Source organism: Phoca vitulina, unplaced genomic scaffold (assembly GCF_004348235.1).
Source record: "Phoca vitulina isolate PV1807 unplaced genomic scaffold, GSC_HSeal_1.0 scaffold2, whole genome shotgun sequence".
Taxonomy (NCBI): domain Eukaryota; kingdom Metazoa; phylum Chordata; class Mammalia; order Carnivora; family Phocidae; genus Phoca; species Phoca vitulina.
In genome coordinates this window covers 77,467,585-77,483,548 of record NW_022589705.1, presented here as the reverse complement: position 1 = coordinate 77,483,548, position 15,964 = coordinate 77,467,585, and the positions used below count along the sequence as shown (strand labels likewise).

The following is a 15,964-nucleotide window of genomic DNA, read 5'->3' as shown; positions in this document are numbered from 1 at the left end:
GAGGAAATGAGGGAAACAAGCTGGGCCCACTGAGGGTTGGACAGAAGAAATTGGTATGTCATGAATCAGAGCAGAGATGTCCAAAGTCACCTTAAAGGGCCAGGCTGACGCGGTCCTGCCGCAGCTCACGGGCATTAGGTGAGAGTATTGATCCATCTAACGTAGTAAAGCATCCTCAGACAAAAGTGAGTCCCCATGAGTCCCCATGACCCCAAGATACTGAGTGTGTCCAGGGAGAGGCAGCTCTGGCCATTGGACCGGTAGCCACGCTGGGCATGTATTGAAATGGTCAAGGTAGGTGTTACCGATGGGCTTTGAGTGGTTCCTTTCCCCACGGCAGGACGATGCTCTGGACACCTGCATGTGGTGGCTCTCTTAACCTGGGGCCATGAACCCAGGGTCTCAGCCTCAGTCGTCTTTGAGAGTAGGCAGATCTAAGAGTGAGCCAGGAGTGGGAGAATAGGGAGAGGTGGGGCCTGTGGCCAGCACGTGTCAGGGAGTGCACACCTGCCTAAAGGTATTCCCAATCGATGACTTAAAAACACGATGCCAACCTGCATCACTCAGGGCCCCAACAGGCAACAGATGGCATGCTCTAATTAGGGAAATCGGGGCAGAGCTTATTTCCAAAGGGACTAATGACAAAGCAGGGTGTAGGGGAGTCACAGGAGAGAGGGGAAGATCCTGGGGGAGCAGCCGCAGAGTTTTTAGCCCTAGACCTTCAGGGTCAGAGGTGACCAGGACTCAGATGGAAAGAGCTTCCAGAGCAGAGATGCCCTCAGGGAGAGCTGGGGAATAAATACCTCAACTCCCCCCCTTCCCTCTGTCTCATCCCCTGCTGGGGCCCCCATTTACCAAAACCCCACAGGATCCCCAGCCGTGGACTTTTAAATGAACAAAAATATACTTCTCTCTTATTTAAAGCACCATTTTTAGAGTCTTTGTAAGATCAGCCCAACCCTAACCAAACAATCATAAAAGAAAACTTCTGCCAAGAAGATATAATAATTGCGAATTTATGTGTCTCATGAACTTATATTTATTTTGGTAAAACCATATAGAGCAAATCTGGCAGAATTGTCAGGAGAAAGTCATGAGCCGATAAACAAAGTGGGAAGCGTTAATTAAACTTTCGTAAAACCAATGGCTCAAGTAGCAAAACATTAGTAAGGACACGGAAGTTTGAACAATATAATTAAGGAGCTTCCTTCCTAGGTAAACATAAACTTCACAGCCCCCCACACAGAATATCCATTGTTTTCAGGCTCAAATGGAACATTTAAAGAAATACCACATAGGTGGCATAAGGAAAGTTGACGATTTTTTCAAAGAATCAGTATCACTGCCCTGTTCTCTAATTCCAATATCATAAAATCAGAAACCAACAATAAGAAGTTGGTCAAGGAAATCCAATACGTTTTGTAACTTAAATGCTCATTTCTGCATAATTCACCGGATAAGGAGAACCTCATAATGGAAATTACAAGATATTTAAAACTGAATAACAATAAAGCTAAAGTGGAACTTGGAGGGAAAATTCTAGCCTGAAATGCATTTATTAAAAACAGGAAGGATTGGGGCGCCTGGGTGGCTCAGTTGTTAAGCATCTGCCTTCGGCTCAGATCATGATCCCGGGGTCCTGGGACCGAGCCCCGCATCGGGCTCCCTGCTCAGTGAAAAGACTGCTTCTCCTTCTCCCACTCCCCCTGCTTGTGTTCCTGCTTTTGCTATCTCTCTCTCTCTGTCAAATAAATAAATAAAATCTTTAAAAAAATAAAAAATAAAAACAGGAAGGATTGGCAACAATGAAATAAGTGTCTAACTCGAGACTTTAGGACAAGACCATCAGAAAACTCGAAGAGAGCCAAAAAAAGGAAATAATAAAGCAGGAAGGACCGCTATCGAAACCAACAAAAAGTTGAACTCTTTTAAAAAAGGGTTAGTAAATTCTTTTCAAAGCCTCAATAAAATAAACAAATTATTAACACATACTACACAATATCGAGAACAAAAAAGGAAGGATGGGACTGGAGATGCAAACAAGGTTTTTTAAAAAATCACTTAAAAACACCATGGGGATCTTCAGTTCTGGCAGGATGTCAAATGAAGATAATAAGAAAAACCCAGGAAATGAACCCAGAAGGAAGAAGTAGCTTGTAAGAAGTGGAGAGAAAAAAAAAAAAAGATTAAGCATGGGAAATTCAAATGAGCATGGACTTCATAAGAACAATTTTACAGACTGATTTGAGGAATAAAATAAACAAGGTAAGACTAAAAACTAGGGAACAATCAAATTATAGGCAGGAAGCTATGATCAGAGTTCAAAAGTATTCTAAGGCCCTTGATTTTTCTAGAGGAGGATATTGATTAACGTTAGACTTTGTTAAGTTGAAGTGTGCATGTTAAAAATCTGAGCATGACTAATGAAAGAACAGAAATAGAATGTATTCTAAACCCGCAGAGAGGAAACAAAGGGACTGAAGACAGTCCAACCCGTCTACCTTCAGGCAGGAAGTGATAAATAAAAGAAGCAAAGGAGAAACTTGGTGTGGCTGCCAGTTTCCAAGATGGTCTCAGTGACCCCTGCCTTCTGGGACCTATGCCCATGTGAAGTCTCCTCCCATAATGTGTGGGTGGGACTCAGTGACTTGTTCCTGTGCCATAGAATATGGCAGAAGTGATGGTATGTCACTTCCAAGCAGGGCTGGCTTTCTGGGAGTACAACCCATGCTTTCACAAAGGGCACTGTCCCCAGAAGGGCTCCATGCTTGGATTAGTGCTCTGCTCTTGCTGACTTGAAATTCCTAATCATTTTTTATTTTATTTTATTTTTTTTAAAGATTTTATTTATTTATTTGACAGAGAGAGACACAGCGAGAGAGGGAACACTAGTAGGGGAGAGGGAGAAGCAGGCTTCCTGCCGAGCAGGGAGCCCGATGCAGGGCTCAATCCCAGGACCCCAGGATCATGACCTGAGCAGAAGGCAGATGCTTAACGACTGAGCCACCCAGATGCTCCCCTAATAATTTTTTAATAAGGGACCCCACAAATTACGTAGCCAGTTTTGCTTCCAAGATCAGGTTATAAATAGGGCTGCCAGATAAAATTCAGGAAGACCAGTTAAATTTAAATTTTGAATAAGCAATGAATAATTTTTTAGTATAAATATATCCTGTGCAAATATTGAAATAGTATCTGAAGTTTAAATTTAACTGGGCATCCTGTATTTTTATTGGCTAACTCTGGCAGCCCTAATAGAAAAGACCCATGGCTTTCATTTTTGGTTGCTCTGTGTGTGTGTGTTATCTCTTGGATCGCTCACTCAAGGGAGGCCATATCACAAGCCATGTCACAAGCATGGAGAAGTTCAAGGGGCGAGGAACTGAAGCCTCCTGCCCCTAGCCATGGGAATGAACTTGGAAGCAGATCCTCAACAGACCCTTCAGATGGCTATAGCCCAGCCGACAGCTTGACTGCACCCTCCCAGACACCCTGAGCCAGAATCGCCTGGCTACGTGGTTCCCAGATTCCTGACCCTAAGAAATGAGGTGAGATAATAAATGTTTGTTGTTTTGAAATGCTCAGTTTGGGGGTAATGATACACGTGGTAAATGGAAAACACAAAAGAGGATTTAGAAATAAAATTTTAAAAGCCGGTAATCACAACAAATGTAAATGAACTGGTTTCACCAGTTGCTAGATTATCAGAGGGAAAGAAAACCCATAATCGAGCTGTATGCTTGCTGTTCATGAGAGACATATCTAAAACAGAGCTATGGAAATACTGAAAGCAAAGATATGAAAAAAGACACCATCCATTGTCTGACCAACAAAGTGCCTGAAACCTTTTGCACTTCGCTACTGAGGATGCCCAGTTCTTTTCAGGGACTAGGCAGAAATCTGTTGGTCCAGGAGGAGTGTCTGTCCCCCAGCCCCAGTTAATTTTCTCGTGATGTCAAAGTACGAGCCGCAGAGGATGAATCACGATTTGGTTGAAGCCAATTGTAGAACCTCTTTTCTCTTCGTTCGGTGATTAGGGAAAAGATGCTCATGTGCCCCTGTTCTGGAAACTGGGATGTAAAGGGAAATCTGGGAAGTGCTTTTTTCCTTTCTCCTTCTGCCTGGTGCATGGACACAATGCCTCAACATGCAGCAGCCCTTTTTGCAATCTTGACATAACCGTGAGCACCAAGGCCCGCAGGCTAATGCTGATGGAGAGGAGACACCGAGCAAGCCTGGGTACCTGATGGCATCATGAAGCAGCTAAGATAATGCCAACAATGGCCTGACTTCGGGATTTTTGTTACTTAAAGAAAACATAGCCCAATTTATTTCAGGCTCTGTAGTTGGGTTTTGTTACTTGCAACTAAAAGCATTTCTAATAGGCACAGCAGGCAAATACCAAGCCAAAGGGAGCTGGTGTAGCTTTATAAATAGCAGACGAAATGGACTTTAAGTCAAAAGGCATCATTATGGATAAGAGGGTCCTTACATAATGATTAACAAGAAAAATGTTACCAGGGAGATATTTTTCTGAACTTCTTTGAACCTAACAGCCTAGCCCACAGATTATATAAAGCAGAGTCTGGGGCACCTGGGTGGCTCAGTCAGTTAAGCATCTGCCTTCAGCTCAGGTTATGATCCCAGGGTCCTGGGATCAAGCCCCGCGTCAGGCTCTCTGCTCAGCAGAGAGTCTGCTTCTCCCTTTCCTTCTGTGCTCTCTCTCTCTCAAATAAGTAAATAAGATCTAAATAAAATTTAAAAAATAAAAATATATAAAGCAGAGTCAGCAAACTTCTCCTATAAAAGGACAGATTGTAAATATTTTAGACATTGTAGGCCATCCAGCCTCTGTTCAACTACTCAACTTTGCCATTGTAGCAAGAAAAAAGTCACAGAGAATGCATAAACAAATGAACATGGCTGCATTCCAATAAAACTTTTTTTTTTTTTTTTTTTTTTAAAGATTTTATTTATTTATTTGAGAGAGAGAATGAGAGACAGAGAGCATGAGAGGGAGGAGGGTCAGAGGGAGAAGCAGACTCCCTGCCGAGCAGGGAGCCCGATGCGGGACTCGATCCCGGGACTCCAGGATCATGACCTGAGCCGAAGGCAGTCGCTTAACCAACTGAGCCACCCAGGCGCCCAATAAAACTTTATTTATAAAAACAAGGAGTGGGCCAAATTTGGTTCACAGACCACATAGTTTGATGACTCCTGATAGGAAGTGAAACTTGAGGCAATTTCAAAGAGACATGGATGGATCCATAATCCTCCTGAGGATCTTATCTTTCCTTTCTCCATAGTTACTAAATCAAGTGGCCATAAGATTAGTAAATATGTAGAATATTTGAATAACACAATTAAGAAGCTTGATCAAACAGAAAAATTGGCATTCTTTTCATCCAGTGTGAGAACATTTACAGAAATTGTTCCCATACTAGGTCATGAAGCAAGTCTGCCAAGGAGTGAACTGATGTCACATAGACCATTTTCTACGACCATAATCCACTGAAATGAGAAAACGGTAACAAAAAGGTAAACTTATGTTTGAAAGGCGCCTGGGTGGCTCAGTTGCTAAGTGTCTGCCTTTGGCTCAGGTCATGATCCCAGGGTCCTAGGATCGAGCCCCGCATCGGGCTCCTTGCTCAGCGGGGAGCCTGCTTCTCCCTCTGCCTCTGCCTGCCACTCCCCCTGCTTGTGCTTCCTCTCTCTCTCTCTGTCAAATAAATAAATAAAAATCTTTTTAAAAAATTAAAAAATTAAGAAAAAAATTAAAATCAAATCTCCAAATACTTAATGGGACAAAGAAAAATACAAAATATAAGAACTGGCTGACAACGAAAGAATTACATTTTGAAATTTCAGTGCAGCTAAAACAATCTTTGAGGGGATGTGCATCCTTTTAAATGCCTATATTAAAGATTGCGCCTTAATAAAGACTGCACATTAGTGACTTGAGCATTCAATTTAGGACGCGAGAGAAAGACAACATAATAATGCCGTCCCCCAGTAGCAGGAAATAATAAAGATAAGAGAAAAAAATCAATAAAACAGAAAACAAAGAACCAACACAGATGATCGATAAAGCAAATGACTAATAAAAAGATATATTTGTAGAAGGACTGATTAAGAAAAAAGAGAAAAGGCCCAAATAAATAATGAAAAGAGGGAGTTAGCTAGAGAAAGATTTTTTTTCACCATAAGAAAAACTTTGTACAAATAAATTGGAAAATGAAGATGCAGTGGGTAAATATCTACAAAATATAAGTAATCAAAACTGACTTAAGGAATGGAAATGAGAAATAAAACATAATACTAAAGAAATAGTTGTTCAGATTGTTCTTTTAAATCTCTCCTGGATCTGTAGTGATCATATCCTTTTTATTCTTAGTATTTACTTATTTGTGCCTTTCCTTTTATACATATATAGATCAACCTCGGAGGTTTTACTGTTTTATTAATCTTTTCAAAGAACTCACTTTTGGCTTCATTAATCCTCTCAGTTGTATCTTTGTTTTCTGTTTTATTAAGTTTTGCTCTCATCTTCATCATTTCTTTGTCCTGCTTTCATCAGGTTTATTCTCTGGTTCTTTTTAATTTAAGGTATAGACTTTTTCAGCGTCCCTGTCAGTCATCACCCCCATTGTCCCAGAGAAAACCACTATTCTGACTTTTGTCATTGTAGATTAATTTTGTCTGCTTTTAAAAAAATTTTTTTTAAAGATTTCATTTATTTATTTGAGAGAGAGAGAGCAAGCGAGTGAGAGAGTGAGCATGAGCTGGGGGGAGAGGCAGAGGGAGAACCTCACTCCCCGCTGAGCAGGGAGCCCGATGCGATGCGGGGCTCCATCCCAGGCCTCTGAGATCAAGACCTGAGCCAAAGGCAGACGCTTAACGACTGAGCCACCCAGGCGCCCCAATTTTGTCTGCTTTTAAGTTTCATGCAAATAGAATTATGGAGTATTTACTCTTTCTGGCTTCTTTCACTCAACATTCCGTCTGTGAGCTTCCTCCGTGTCATCGCCTGTTACAATAGCTGTGTGTATGTGCTTGTGTATGATGTGTTTTGGGGTGTAGCATCCCATTGTATGAACTTATACTACAACTTATTCATGCATTCGACTGCTGATGAACATTTGGGTTGTCTCCAGAAGTGTGTTTTTACATTTCCAAACATGATGGAATAGTTTCTTGTTATCAATTCTTAAAAGCATTTTGGTCAGAGATAATGGTGTGTGGGACTGGTGTGTAAGACTTGCTTTATGGCCTAGAATGTGGCTCAGTGTTTGTTAAATGGCCCACGTGTGCTTGGGAAGAATGAGTGCTGGGCATTGGCTTCTCTTTATGTCAGTAAGTTGAGCTTGTTTACTGTGCTGTTCAAACCTTCCATGCCTTTCCTAATTTTTTTCTGATTAGAAACAGCACTCAGTAATAAAGAGAGGTGTTTTAAACTATCCCACTTAGAACTGTGTATTGTCAATTTATTATTACTACTAAAATATAGCTTGTATCTACCACATTACCTTTTGCTTTCTGTTTGTCTCACCTTTGCTCTACATTGCGTTTTCCTTCCTTGCCTTTTTAAAAGTAGACTGTTTTTTTTAATTTTATATAAATATATATTTATTTATTTACTTAGAGCAAGTGAGACAGAGAGAGAGAGAGAGCATGAGCAGGGGGAGGGGCAGAGGGAGAGGGAGAAGCAGGCTCCCCGCTGAGCAGGGAGCCTGATGGGGGACTCGATCCCAGGACCCCGAGATTATGACCTGAGCCGAAGGCAGGCGCTTAACGAACTGAGCCACCCAGGTGTTTGTTTTCTTATTCCACTTTTTCTGTCTGCTGGTTTGGAAGTCATTGATCCTCTTCCTATTCTTTGAGTGGCTCCCTTAAACTTCACCTTGCACCCTTAGCCCGGCTTATATTCAGTATCCCCACCGTCCTGCCAAACGGTACGAGCACCTCGGAACACTAACCCTGATATCCATCCCTTCCACCTGCCCCTTCCAACGTTCATTTCTGTCTGTCCTTTTCTCAGTCCACAAATTTGCTTTCATGCTCAAAATGCCATATGTTTGTTTAGACTTCCCTACATAGTTATCACAGCTCTTTCTCAACATTCCTTCATCTCTCAGTGGTCTTCTTTGATCATTTTTCTGCATTCCAAAGTGCATCTTTGGAAGTTCTTTTAATGTAGGTCTGTTAGAGGTGATTTAAAAAAATTTTTTTTTAATTTTGAGATTACTGTATCTAAGAGCTGGGGAGAGCGGCGGCCCTGAAACCATTTGAACTCCCTTGCAAGGTCCCCGTGCAAAGGAGGAACCTCGGTGGTTTCCCCATCCTGCTCTGGCCGCATCAGCTCCTGGTTGTGGTGCTGAACCCACATGTGCCTGAGGTAATGCCCGCTTGAAATGTGTACCCCTCCTAGCTCGGTGTTCGGCTCACGATTTTGTTTGTTGTTGTTGTTTTTTTTTAAGGTTTTTGTTTGTTTTAAAGATTCTATTTATTTATTTGACAGAGAGAAAGAGCTTGCACAAGCTGGAGGAGCGGCAGGGAGACGGAGAAGCAGGTTTCCCGCGGAGCGGGGAGCCCGACGCGGGACTCGATCCCAGGCCCCTGGCATCATGACCTGAGCCCAAGGCAGACGCTTAACCGACTGAGCCACCCTGGCGCCCCCATGCAAGCTTTTATAACTTTGCTCCTTTTGTGCATATCCTTGAGCGGTCGACAGTACTGTTTTGCCTGTTTTAAATCTTCATCTGATGCATCATATGCTGCACGTCTCTCTGCCTTTTCTGTGCAATATCATGAGGGTCGTCCGTGTTAACACACAGCACCTCTCTTAGACTCGGGCAGCTGGGACCCTGGACCCCCCCCCCCCCCCCCCCCCCCCCCCCCCCCCCGGGGGGGGGGGGCCCCCCCCCCCCCCCCCCCCCCGCCCCCGGCCCTCCTCCATGGGTTAAGGAGTCAAGACCCACCCACAATCCTTCTCTCCTTCTTCTAAACCCTGAATCCTGGATTTCCTCTGCCCCCAAGGCCCAGAGCCTCTTTCCAAGGCCAGGGCAGTAATTTCCCTAGAGTTTTCTTCCTGAGGTGACCACGCAGCCAAACCCACCCTAATTCTAAGGGCTGGCCAGGGTGACAGTTGTGGGGGGGTGGGGTTCGTGGACAGAGTTGGGACAAATAGACTGAAGAGTCCACAAGCATGTGTGCGTGAGGTTCCTCACTGTGTGGGATGGAGCCAGAGTGGGAAGAGAATAGAAGAGGGTCCTCAGCCGCCAGATTACCCTCGCCCTGGGCCTCATAAATGTTAGGGGCAGCCTATCAATCAATATATATCTCTCCAGTGCGTTCATCTTAACTGTCTACTTTGTAGCTCTAACAAGATTGGCTTGTACATTATTCTGTTGTTTCCAATTTTCCACTCTACATGGTGTTGTAATGAACATTCTTGTACTTGTCAAGAGCTGGGATTTATTTCCAGAATTGAATTGCTAGGTTGGAGAGTACGCACATGCTGGACTTTACTAGATTTTGTCAGATTGCTTTTCAAAGTGGTTATAATTAAAACTCTCTTTAGCATTTACAAGAGGGCCCATTGTTTCACATATTCCTCAACACTTAATATAGTCGGACTGGAAATGTTGTTTGTGTTACCAACTTGAGGTCTGAAATTCTATCTTGTTGTTGTTTTAATTGGCATTCCAATAATTACAAGTAAGGTTAAACATCATTTCACATATATTTGTATTGTTTACTTATTTATATCTTATACATGTTTTTCTGTTGAGTTGTTTGTAATCTGTAGATCTGTAGAACTTCGTGATGAAGCCTGGATACTAATGCTTTGTCTATTGTGTTCATTATATGTGTATCTTCTCCCAGCCTTGTGGCCTGGGTTTTGTTTATCATATTTTTGTTATACAATACTTTGGAATTTTAATGTGGTCAAATCTATCAGTATTTTCTTTATTGTTTATGCTTCTTAAACTTGGTTAAGAAATCTTCAATCATGAGGTCTAGAAAAGGTTTTTATTTCAAAGTTTTCTTTTTCATATGTAGTATCCCTCTGCACTGACTTTGGTGATCAGAGAGATATAGGAGTGCAATTCTCTTTTCTCCACATGGAAAACCAATTTTCACACCACCATTTATTGGAAGGAACTGGTTTAACTTTTTTTTTTTTAAGTAATCTCTACACCCAACATGGGACTTGAACTCATGACCCTCAGATCAAGAGTTGTATGCTCTACTGACTGAGCCAGCCAGATGCCCCATAAAAGGAACTGGTTTAGGGGCGCCTGGGTGACTCAGTTGGTTAAGCATCCAACTCTTGATGTCAGCTCAGATCTTGATCTCAGGGCCATGAGTTTGAGCCCTGTGTTGGGCTCCATGCTGGATGTGGAGCCTACTTATAAAAAATAAAGATTAAAATAAAGGAACTGGTTTAAATGCCCCTTCTGACTTACGTTGAACCTCCAGTCTGCATACCTCTGTCTCTGAGCTCTCCATTCTGCCCCATTTATTTATTTGTACATCCCTCTGCCAATATCTCCCTGTCTCAATTACTTTAGTTGGATAAGTCCTGACATCTGAAGGATGATTCTCCTCACTGTGTTCATTTTCTTCAAGGTTGCTTGGCTACCCTTGGCTGTTCCTTCATATGACTTTAGGATAATGTTTCCAAAAATATTAATTTAAAAAACACTTTATTTAACCTTTTTTTTTTTTAAAGATTTTATTTATTTGACAGAGAGAGACTCAGCGAGAGAGGGAACACAAGCAGGGGGAGTGGGAGAGGGAGAAGCAGGCTTCCTGCCGAGCAGGGAGCCCGATGCGGGGCTCGATCGATCCTGTGACCCTGGGATCATGACCTGAGCCAAAGGCAGACACTCAACGACTGAGCCAGCCAGGTGCCCCTTTATTTAACCCTTTGACATTGAAATAAATTTATAGATTAATTTGGGGAGAATTCATGTCTTTACAGTCAAGTCCCTCCTTCTACAAGCAGGTTATACCTCTCTATTTCTCTGTGTCTCTTGAATGACCATCAATCAAGCCTTCTAATTTTCTCTATAAACATCTTGCACATCTCTTAGATTTATTCTTGGGCACTTAAGGGTTTTTGTGCCTTTTATAAATAGCACGTGTTGTCTGTCGTTGGTATTTAAAAGTGAGATGGCTGAACCATCGAGAATGTAAAGGGTCTGGGATTTTACCCCAGTCAGACTCTTAGCTACCACAGTATCAGGGATGCTGCAGAAGACACGAGACTTCTGGGTCAGAGACAAAGGACATCATTGCTCATGGCTCAGCAAGAAGCATGTGCCTCATGTTTGGGCCAGCAACTCCTCTGGCTCCCCAAGTCCCACAGGGGTGCTGCACATGCAATCAACAGGTTTGCATATTCACTGAAGAACACTGAGCTCTTTGCTGCAGAGGAAGACATTATCTTCAATACACTGGACAATAAGCAAATCTGCTTTCTGTTCCGGAGGGAGATAATTACTCTATGTTCTGAAGATGGTTGATATAAACATCCTTGAAGAGATTGTCTCCATCCCCCCGCCCCCGCCAAAAAAAAGATAGTCCCAAACAAAAGGTCAGTTAGAGTCTCTGTTTGCAAAGCATCCAGAAATGCAACTGACCCATGGAAAATTGTCTCTCAACATGAATTCTCTCAATAATTTTAACAGCTTGCTTGTAGAATCTCTTTGATTTTCTAGGTAGACAATCACATGATCTACAAATATATGATGACCATTTTCTTTCTTCCTTTCCAAAAGTTTGTACCATTTATTTCCTTTTGTTTCCCTTATTGCACAGGCAAGGAATCCAGGGTAGCTTTGAACAGAAATAGAGATAGTGAATATCCTTTTTAGGTTTCTCACTTTAAAGTAAATTCTTTTAAGTTTTCATCATTAAGTGGTACTTTTACTGCAGGTTCTAGAAAGATACCCTTTACCAAAGTATCACATTAAGGAAGTTCCCTCCTAGTCCTAGTTTGCCAAGAATTTTTATAAACTGCTTAATTTTATCAAATGCACTTTCTCCATCTGTTTTATGTGATCATAGGATTTTTGTGTCTTTTAATCTGTTAATGTTGAGACTTAAAATAAGAAGGGCGCCTGGGTGGCTCAGTTGGTTAAGCGACTGCCTTTGGCTCAGGTCATGATCCTGGAGTCCCAGGATTGAGTCCCACATCGGGCTCCCTGCTCAGCAGGGAGTCTGCTTCTCCCTCTGATCCTCCCCTCTCTCATGCTCTCTTTCTCTCAAATAAATAAATAACATCTTTAAAAAATAATAATAATAAGGGCACCTGGACAGCTGGTCCAGCTGTTGGTTTCTGCTGGGGTCATGCTCTCAGGGTCGGGGGATCAGCCCTGCATTGAGCCTCACGTCAGGCTCTGTGCTCAGCATAGAGTCTGCTTGAGATTCTCTGTCTCCCTCTTCCTCTGCCCCTCCCCCCCTGCTTGCTTTCTCTTTCTCTAAAATAAACAAATATTTAAAAATAATAATAATTTTCTTTTTTTAAAAAAGATTTTATTTATTTATTTATTTGAGATCGAGAGAACACGGGTGAGTGGAGAGGAACAGAGGGGGAGGGAGAGGGAGAAGGGGAAAGAATCTCAAGCAGACTCCACACTGAGTGCCCCACGCTGGGCTTGACCTCATCACCCTGAGATCATGACCTGAGCAGAAACCAAGAGTCTGACACTTAACTGACTGAGCCACCCAGGCGCCGACACTTAAAACAATAATTTTCTAATGTTGAAATATTCTTGCATTTATGGAATAAATCCAACTTGGTCATTATGCATTTTTAAATATGTTGCTGTATTTAGTTTGGTAGCTTTCTATTTAGGATGTTTGAATCTATGTTCATAATTGAGATTGACCTAAGATCTTCTTTTTTTTTTTAAGATTTTATTTATTTATTTGACAGAGAGAGAGAGAGAGCACGAGCACAAGCAGGGGGAACAGCAGACAGAGGGAGAGGGAGGAACAGACTCCCCACTGATCAGGGAGCCCAATGCAGGACTCGATCCCAGGACCCTGGAATCATGACCTGAGCTGAAGACAGACACTTAACCGACTGAGCCACCCAGGTGTCCTTGACCTAAGATCTTGTCTCAAACTTCCTTGTCTAAATTGAATATTAAGGTTCTACTAGCCGCAGAAAATGCAATGGGTAGTTGTCCCTCTTTTTCTACTTTTTGGAGCAATTTGGATAAGATATGGACTGCTTGCTCTCTGAATACGTACCTGAGCCCAAGGTACTTGATTGTTTTTTTTTTAAAGATTTTATTTATTCATTCGAGACACAGAGATACAGAGAGAGAGAGCATGAGCAGGGGAGAAGCAGAGGGAGAGGGAGAAGCAGGCTCCCCGCTGAGCAAAGAGCCGGACGTGGGGCTCGATTTCAGGACCCTGGGATCATGACCCAAGCTGAAGGCAGACGCTTAACCATCTGAGCCACCCAGATGCCCCAAGGTACTTGATTGTTATAACCACGCGCCACCCCGAGTGGATGGGAGAGGCAGGACTGAGACTGTGAGCCGCTCCCTGTGAGAGGAGGGCCCGACCATCTGCTCCTGCAGGCAGTGAGGGAGGTTCAATTAGAAGGTCCCGCAGCTCCCACCCTAAGCCAAGGCCTTTGCAGTCTTCACTTTACATCATCAATAATAATTACTGTTTTACTTTATTCCCAGCATATCAGAATCAGGCCAAGGAGGAGAGGGACTATTGAAAGGAGACCTCCTTGGAAGCCCAAAGTGGCAGAAAGCTCAGGCAATTGATTGGCCAGTAATCAACACAGTAATTAACTAGAGAAATATTTTGCAAAGTATGGCGCAAGCACCATTGCTGTGGATGCTATTTGGTGGCAAATAAATAAGCCTCTGTTATCTTAAGAATGATGTCTATAGATTAGAAAATATAACTGTATAATTACAAACAACAAGAGATACAACTATAACATCAAACTTGCAGTTTGCTAGCGATGGTGTAGGACTAGCATAGTCAATTTAAATAAAAATAATACCATAAGTAAATATTCTTTCTGCTGTAGGTTTGAGGTGGGCAAGTTCATGAAACCCGGGAAGGTGGTGCTGGTCCTGGCCAGACCCTACTCCCGGTCATCGTAAAGAACATGGATGATAACACCTCAGACCATCCCTACAGCCATGCTCTGGTGGCTGGAATTGACCGCTGTCCCCACAAAGTGACAGCTGCCATGGGCAAGAAGAAAACCATCAGGAGGTCAAAGATCAAGTCTTTTGTGAAAGTTTATAACCACAGTCACTTCATGCCCACAAGGTACTCTGTGGACATCCCCTTGGACAAAACTGTCATCAATAAGGATGTCTTCAGAGACCCTGCTCTTAAAGGCAAGACCTGACAAGAGGCCAAGGTCAAGTTCGAAGAGAGGTACCAACTGGTGAGAACAAATGATTCTTCCAGAAGCTGCGGTTTTAGATCTATTTTGTTTCAGTCATTAAAAATACAAAAAAAAAAAAAGTAAATATTAACACAGGTAGTAAGAAGATATGGCAAAAATTGAGATGGTGGTATGAGACTAACCAAAGTTAGGAAATAATTCAAGGAAAGGCCTGTTTAATGAATAACAAGCCAGCACTGGCCACTAACAATCCCCTGCAAAAAAATCCACTACACATTAGGAACATACAGAGAAGGGAGAGATTAAAAAGTGAGAGGGGGCACCTGGGTGGCTTAGTCAGTTAAACATCTGACTCATGATTTCGGCTCAGGTCACGATCTCAAGGTCATGATCTCAAGGTTGTGAGATTGAGGCCGACGTCATGCTCTGTGCTGGGCGTGGAGCCTGCTTGGGATTCTCTCTCTCCCTTTCCCTCTGCCCCTCCCCTTCTCTAATTAAAAAAAAAAGTAAGAGAGAACCACTTTCTAAAGAAATTCAGTGATCTTTTTCAAAAGGACCAGAATTCCTACTCAGAGCGTTGGTGTCTAGAGTAAATCTCTCCTTATGTTGGCCCAGGGTGGGAACCTGGGTGCCCTCTTGCCTGTCTGCCCCCTTTCCGCATGCCCTAAAATGAAGCCTGCGGATTGATCTTCCCACTCAGGAAGAGTAAGGACAAATTAAAAACATTTTCAGACATGCAAAGATTCGGAAGGCTTTCCTTCCATGCACCCCCTTTAAAAATGTTATTTGAAGATATACTCCAGGAAAACAGAGACAAACCCCAAGAAAGAGAGACCAGATTCACCCAGCAGTAGAACTGACCCACAAGTGTAATGAGTAGAAATACCAGAGGTCCATAAAGCCATCAGTCGAAATTAGAACAGGAAGTCAGAGGGTTTGGAGAAAAGTGTCTTCAAGAAGAAAATGGGCTTCATTCAACAAATAATGTAATTAAGAAGCTGGGAGATTTTAATGACCTGATTAAAAAGGCATATGTTTCTTTTCTCAAGAAGAAAAGGGAGAAAAGCAATTAGAAACTCCAGGAGAACAAAAACTCGTATAAGAAAGTCATGGTCCAAATATGAAGGGAATTAAAATATAACATGACTTCGAATATTGAGGGAGCGTGGGAAAATACATTTGAACTTGCAGCTTGGAGCATTTCCCTTCAGGCAGCATTTAAATCATAAGACTATAGTTCCTTCTCTTTTTTTTTTTTTTTAAAGATTTTATTTATTTATTTGACAGAGAGACACACAGCGAGAGAGGGAACACAAGCAGGGGGAGTGGGAGAGGGAGAAGCAGGCCTCCCACGGAGCAGGGAGCCCAATGCGGGGCTCGATCCCAGGACTCTGGGACCACGACCTGAGCCGAAGGCAGACGCTTAACGACTGGGCCACCCAGGCGCCCCATAGTTCCTTCTCTACGGGTCCCTGGATGCTAGTTAGCTCTTCAGAGACTAATGTTTACATAATCATAATATTTTTAAAAAACACTATTGATTTTCAATTTTTGAAATTCAGA

At 42.5% G+C, this 15,964-nt stretch overlaps 1 protein-coding gene across 1 annotated transcript; it reads left to right on the top strand.

Moving 5' to 3' along the window:
* The first annotated feature begins 14,152 nt into the window (after positions 1 to 14,152).
* Positions 14,153 to 14,401, top strand: LOC116640584 (60S ribosomal protein L27-like). The gene has a single exon (XM_032417670.1). It carries the CDS (start codon positions 14,153 to 14,155, stop codon positions 14,399 to 14,401), a length of 249 nt encoding a protein of 82 aa, XP_032273561.1.
* Positions 14,402 to 15,964: the final 1,563 nt, after the last annotated feature.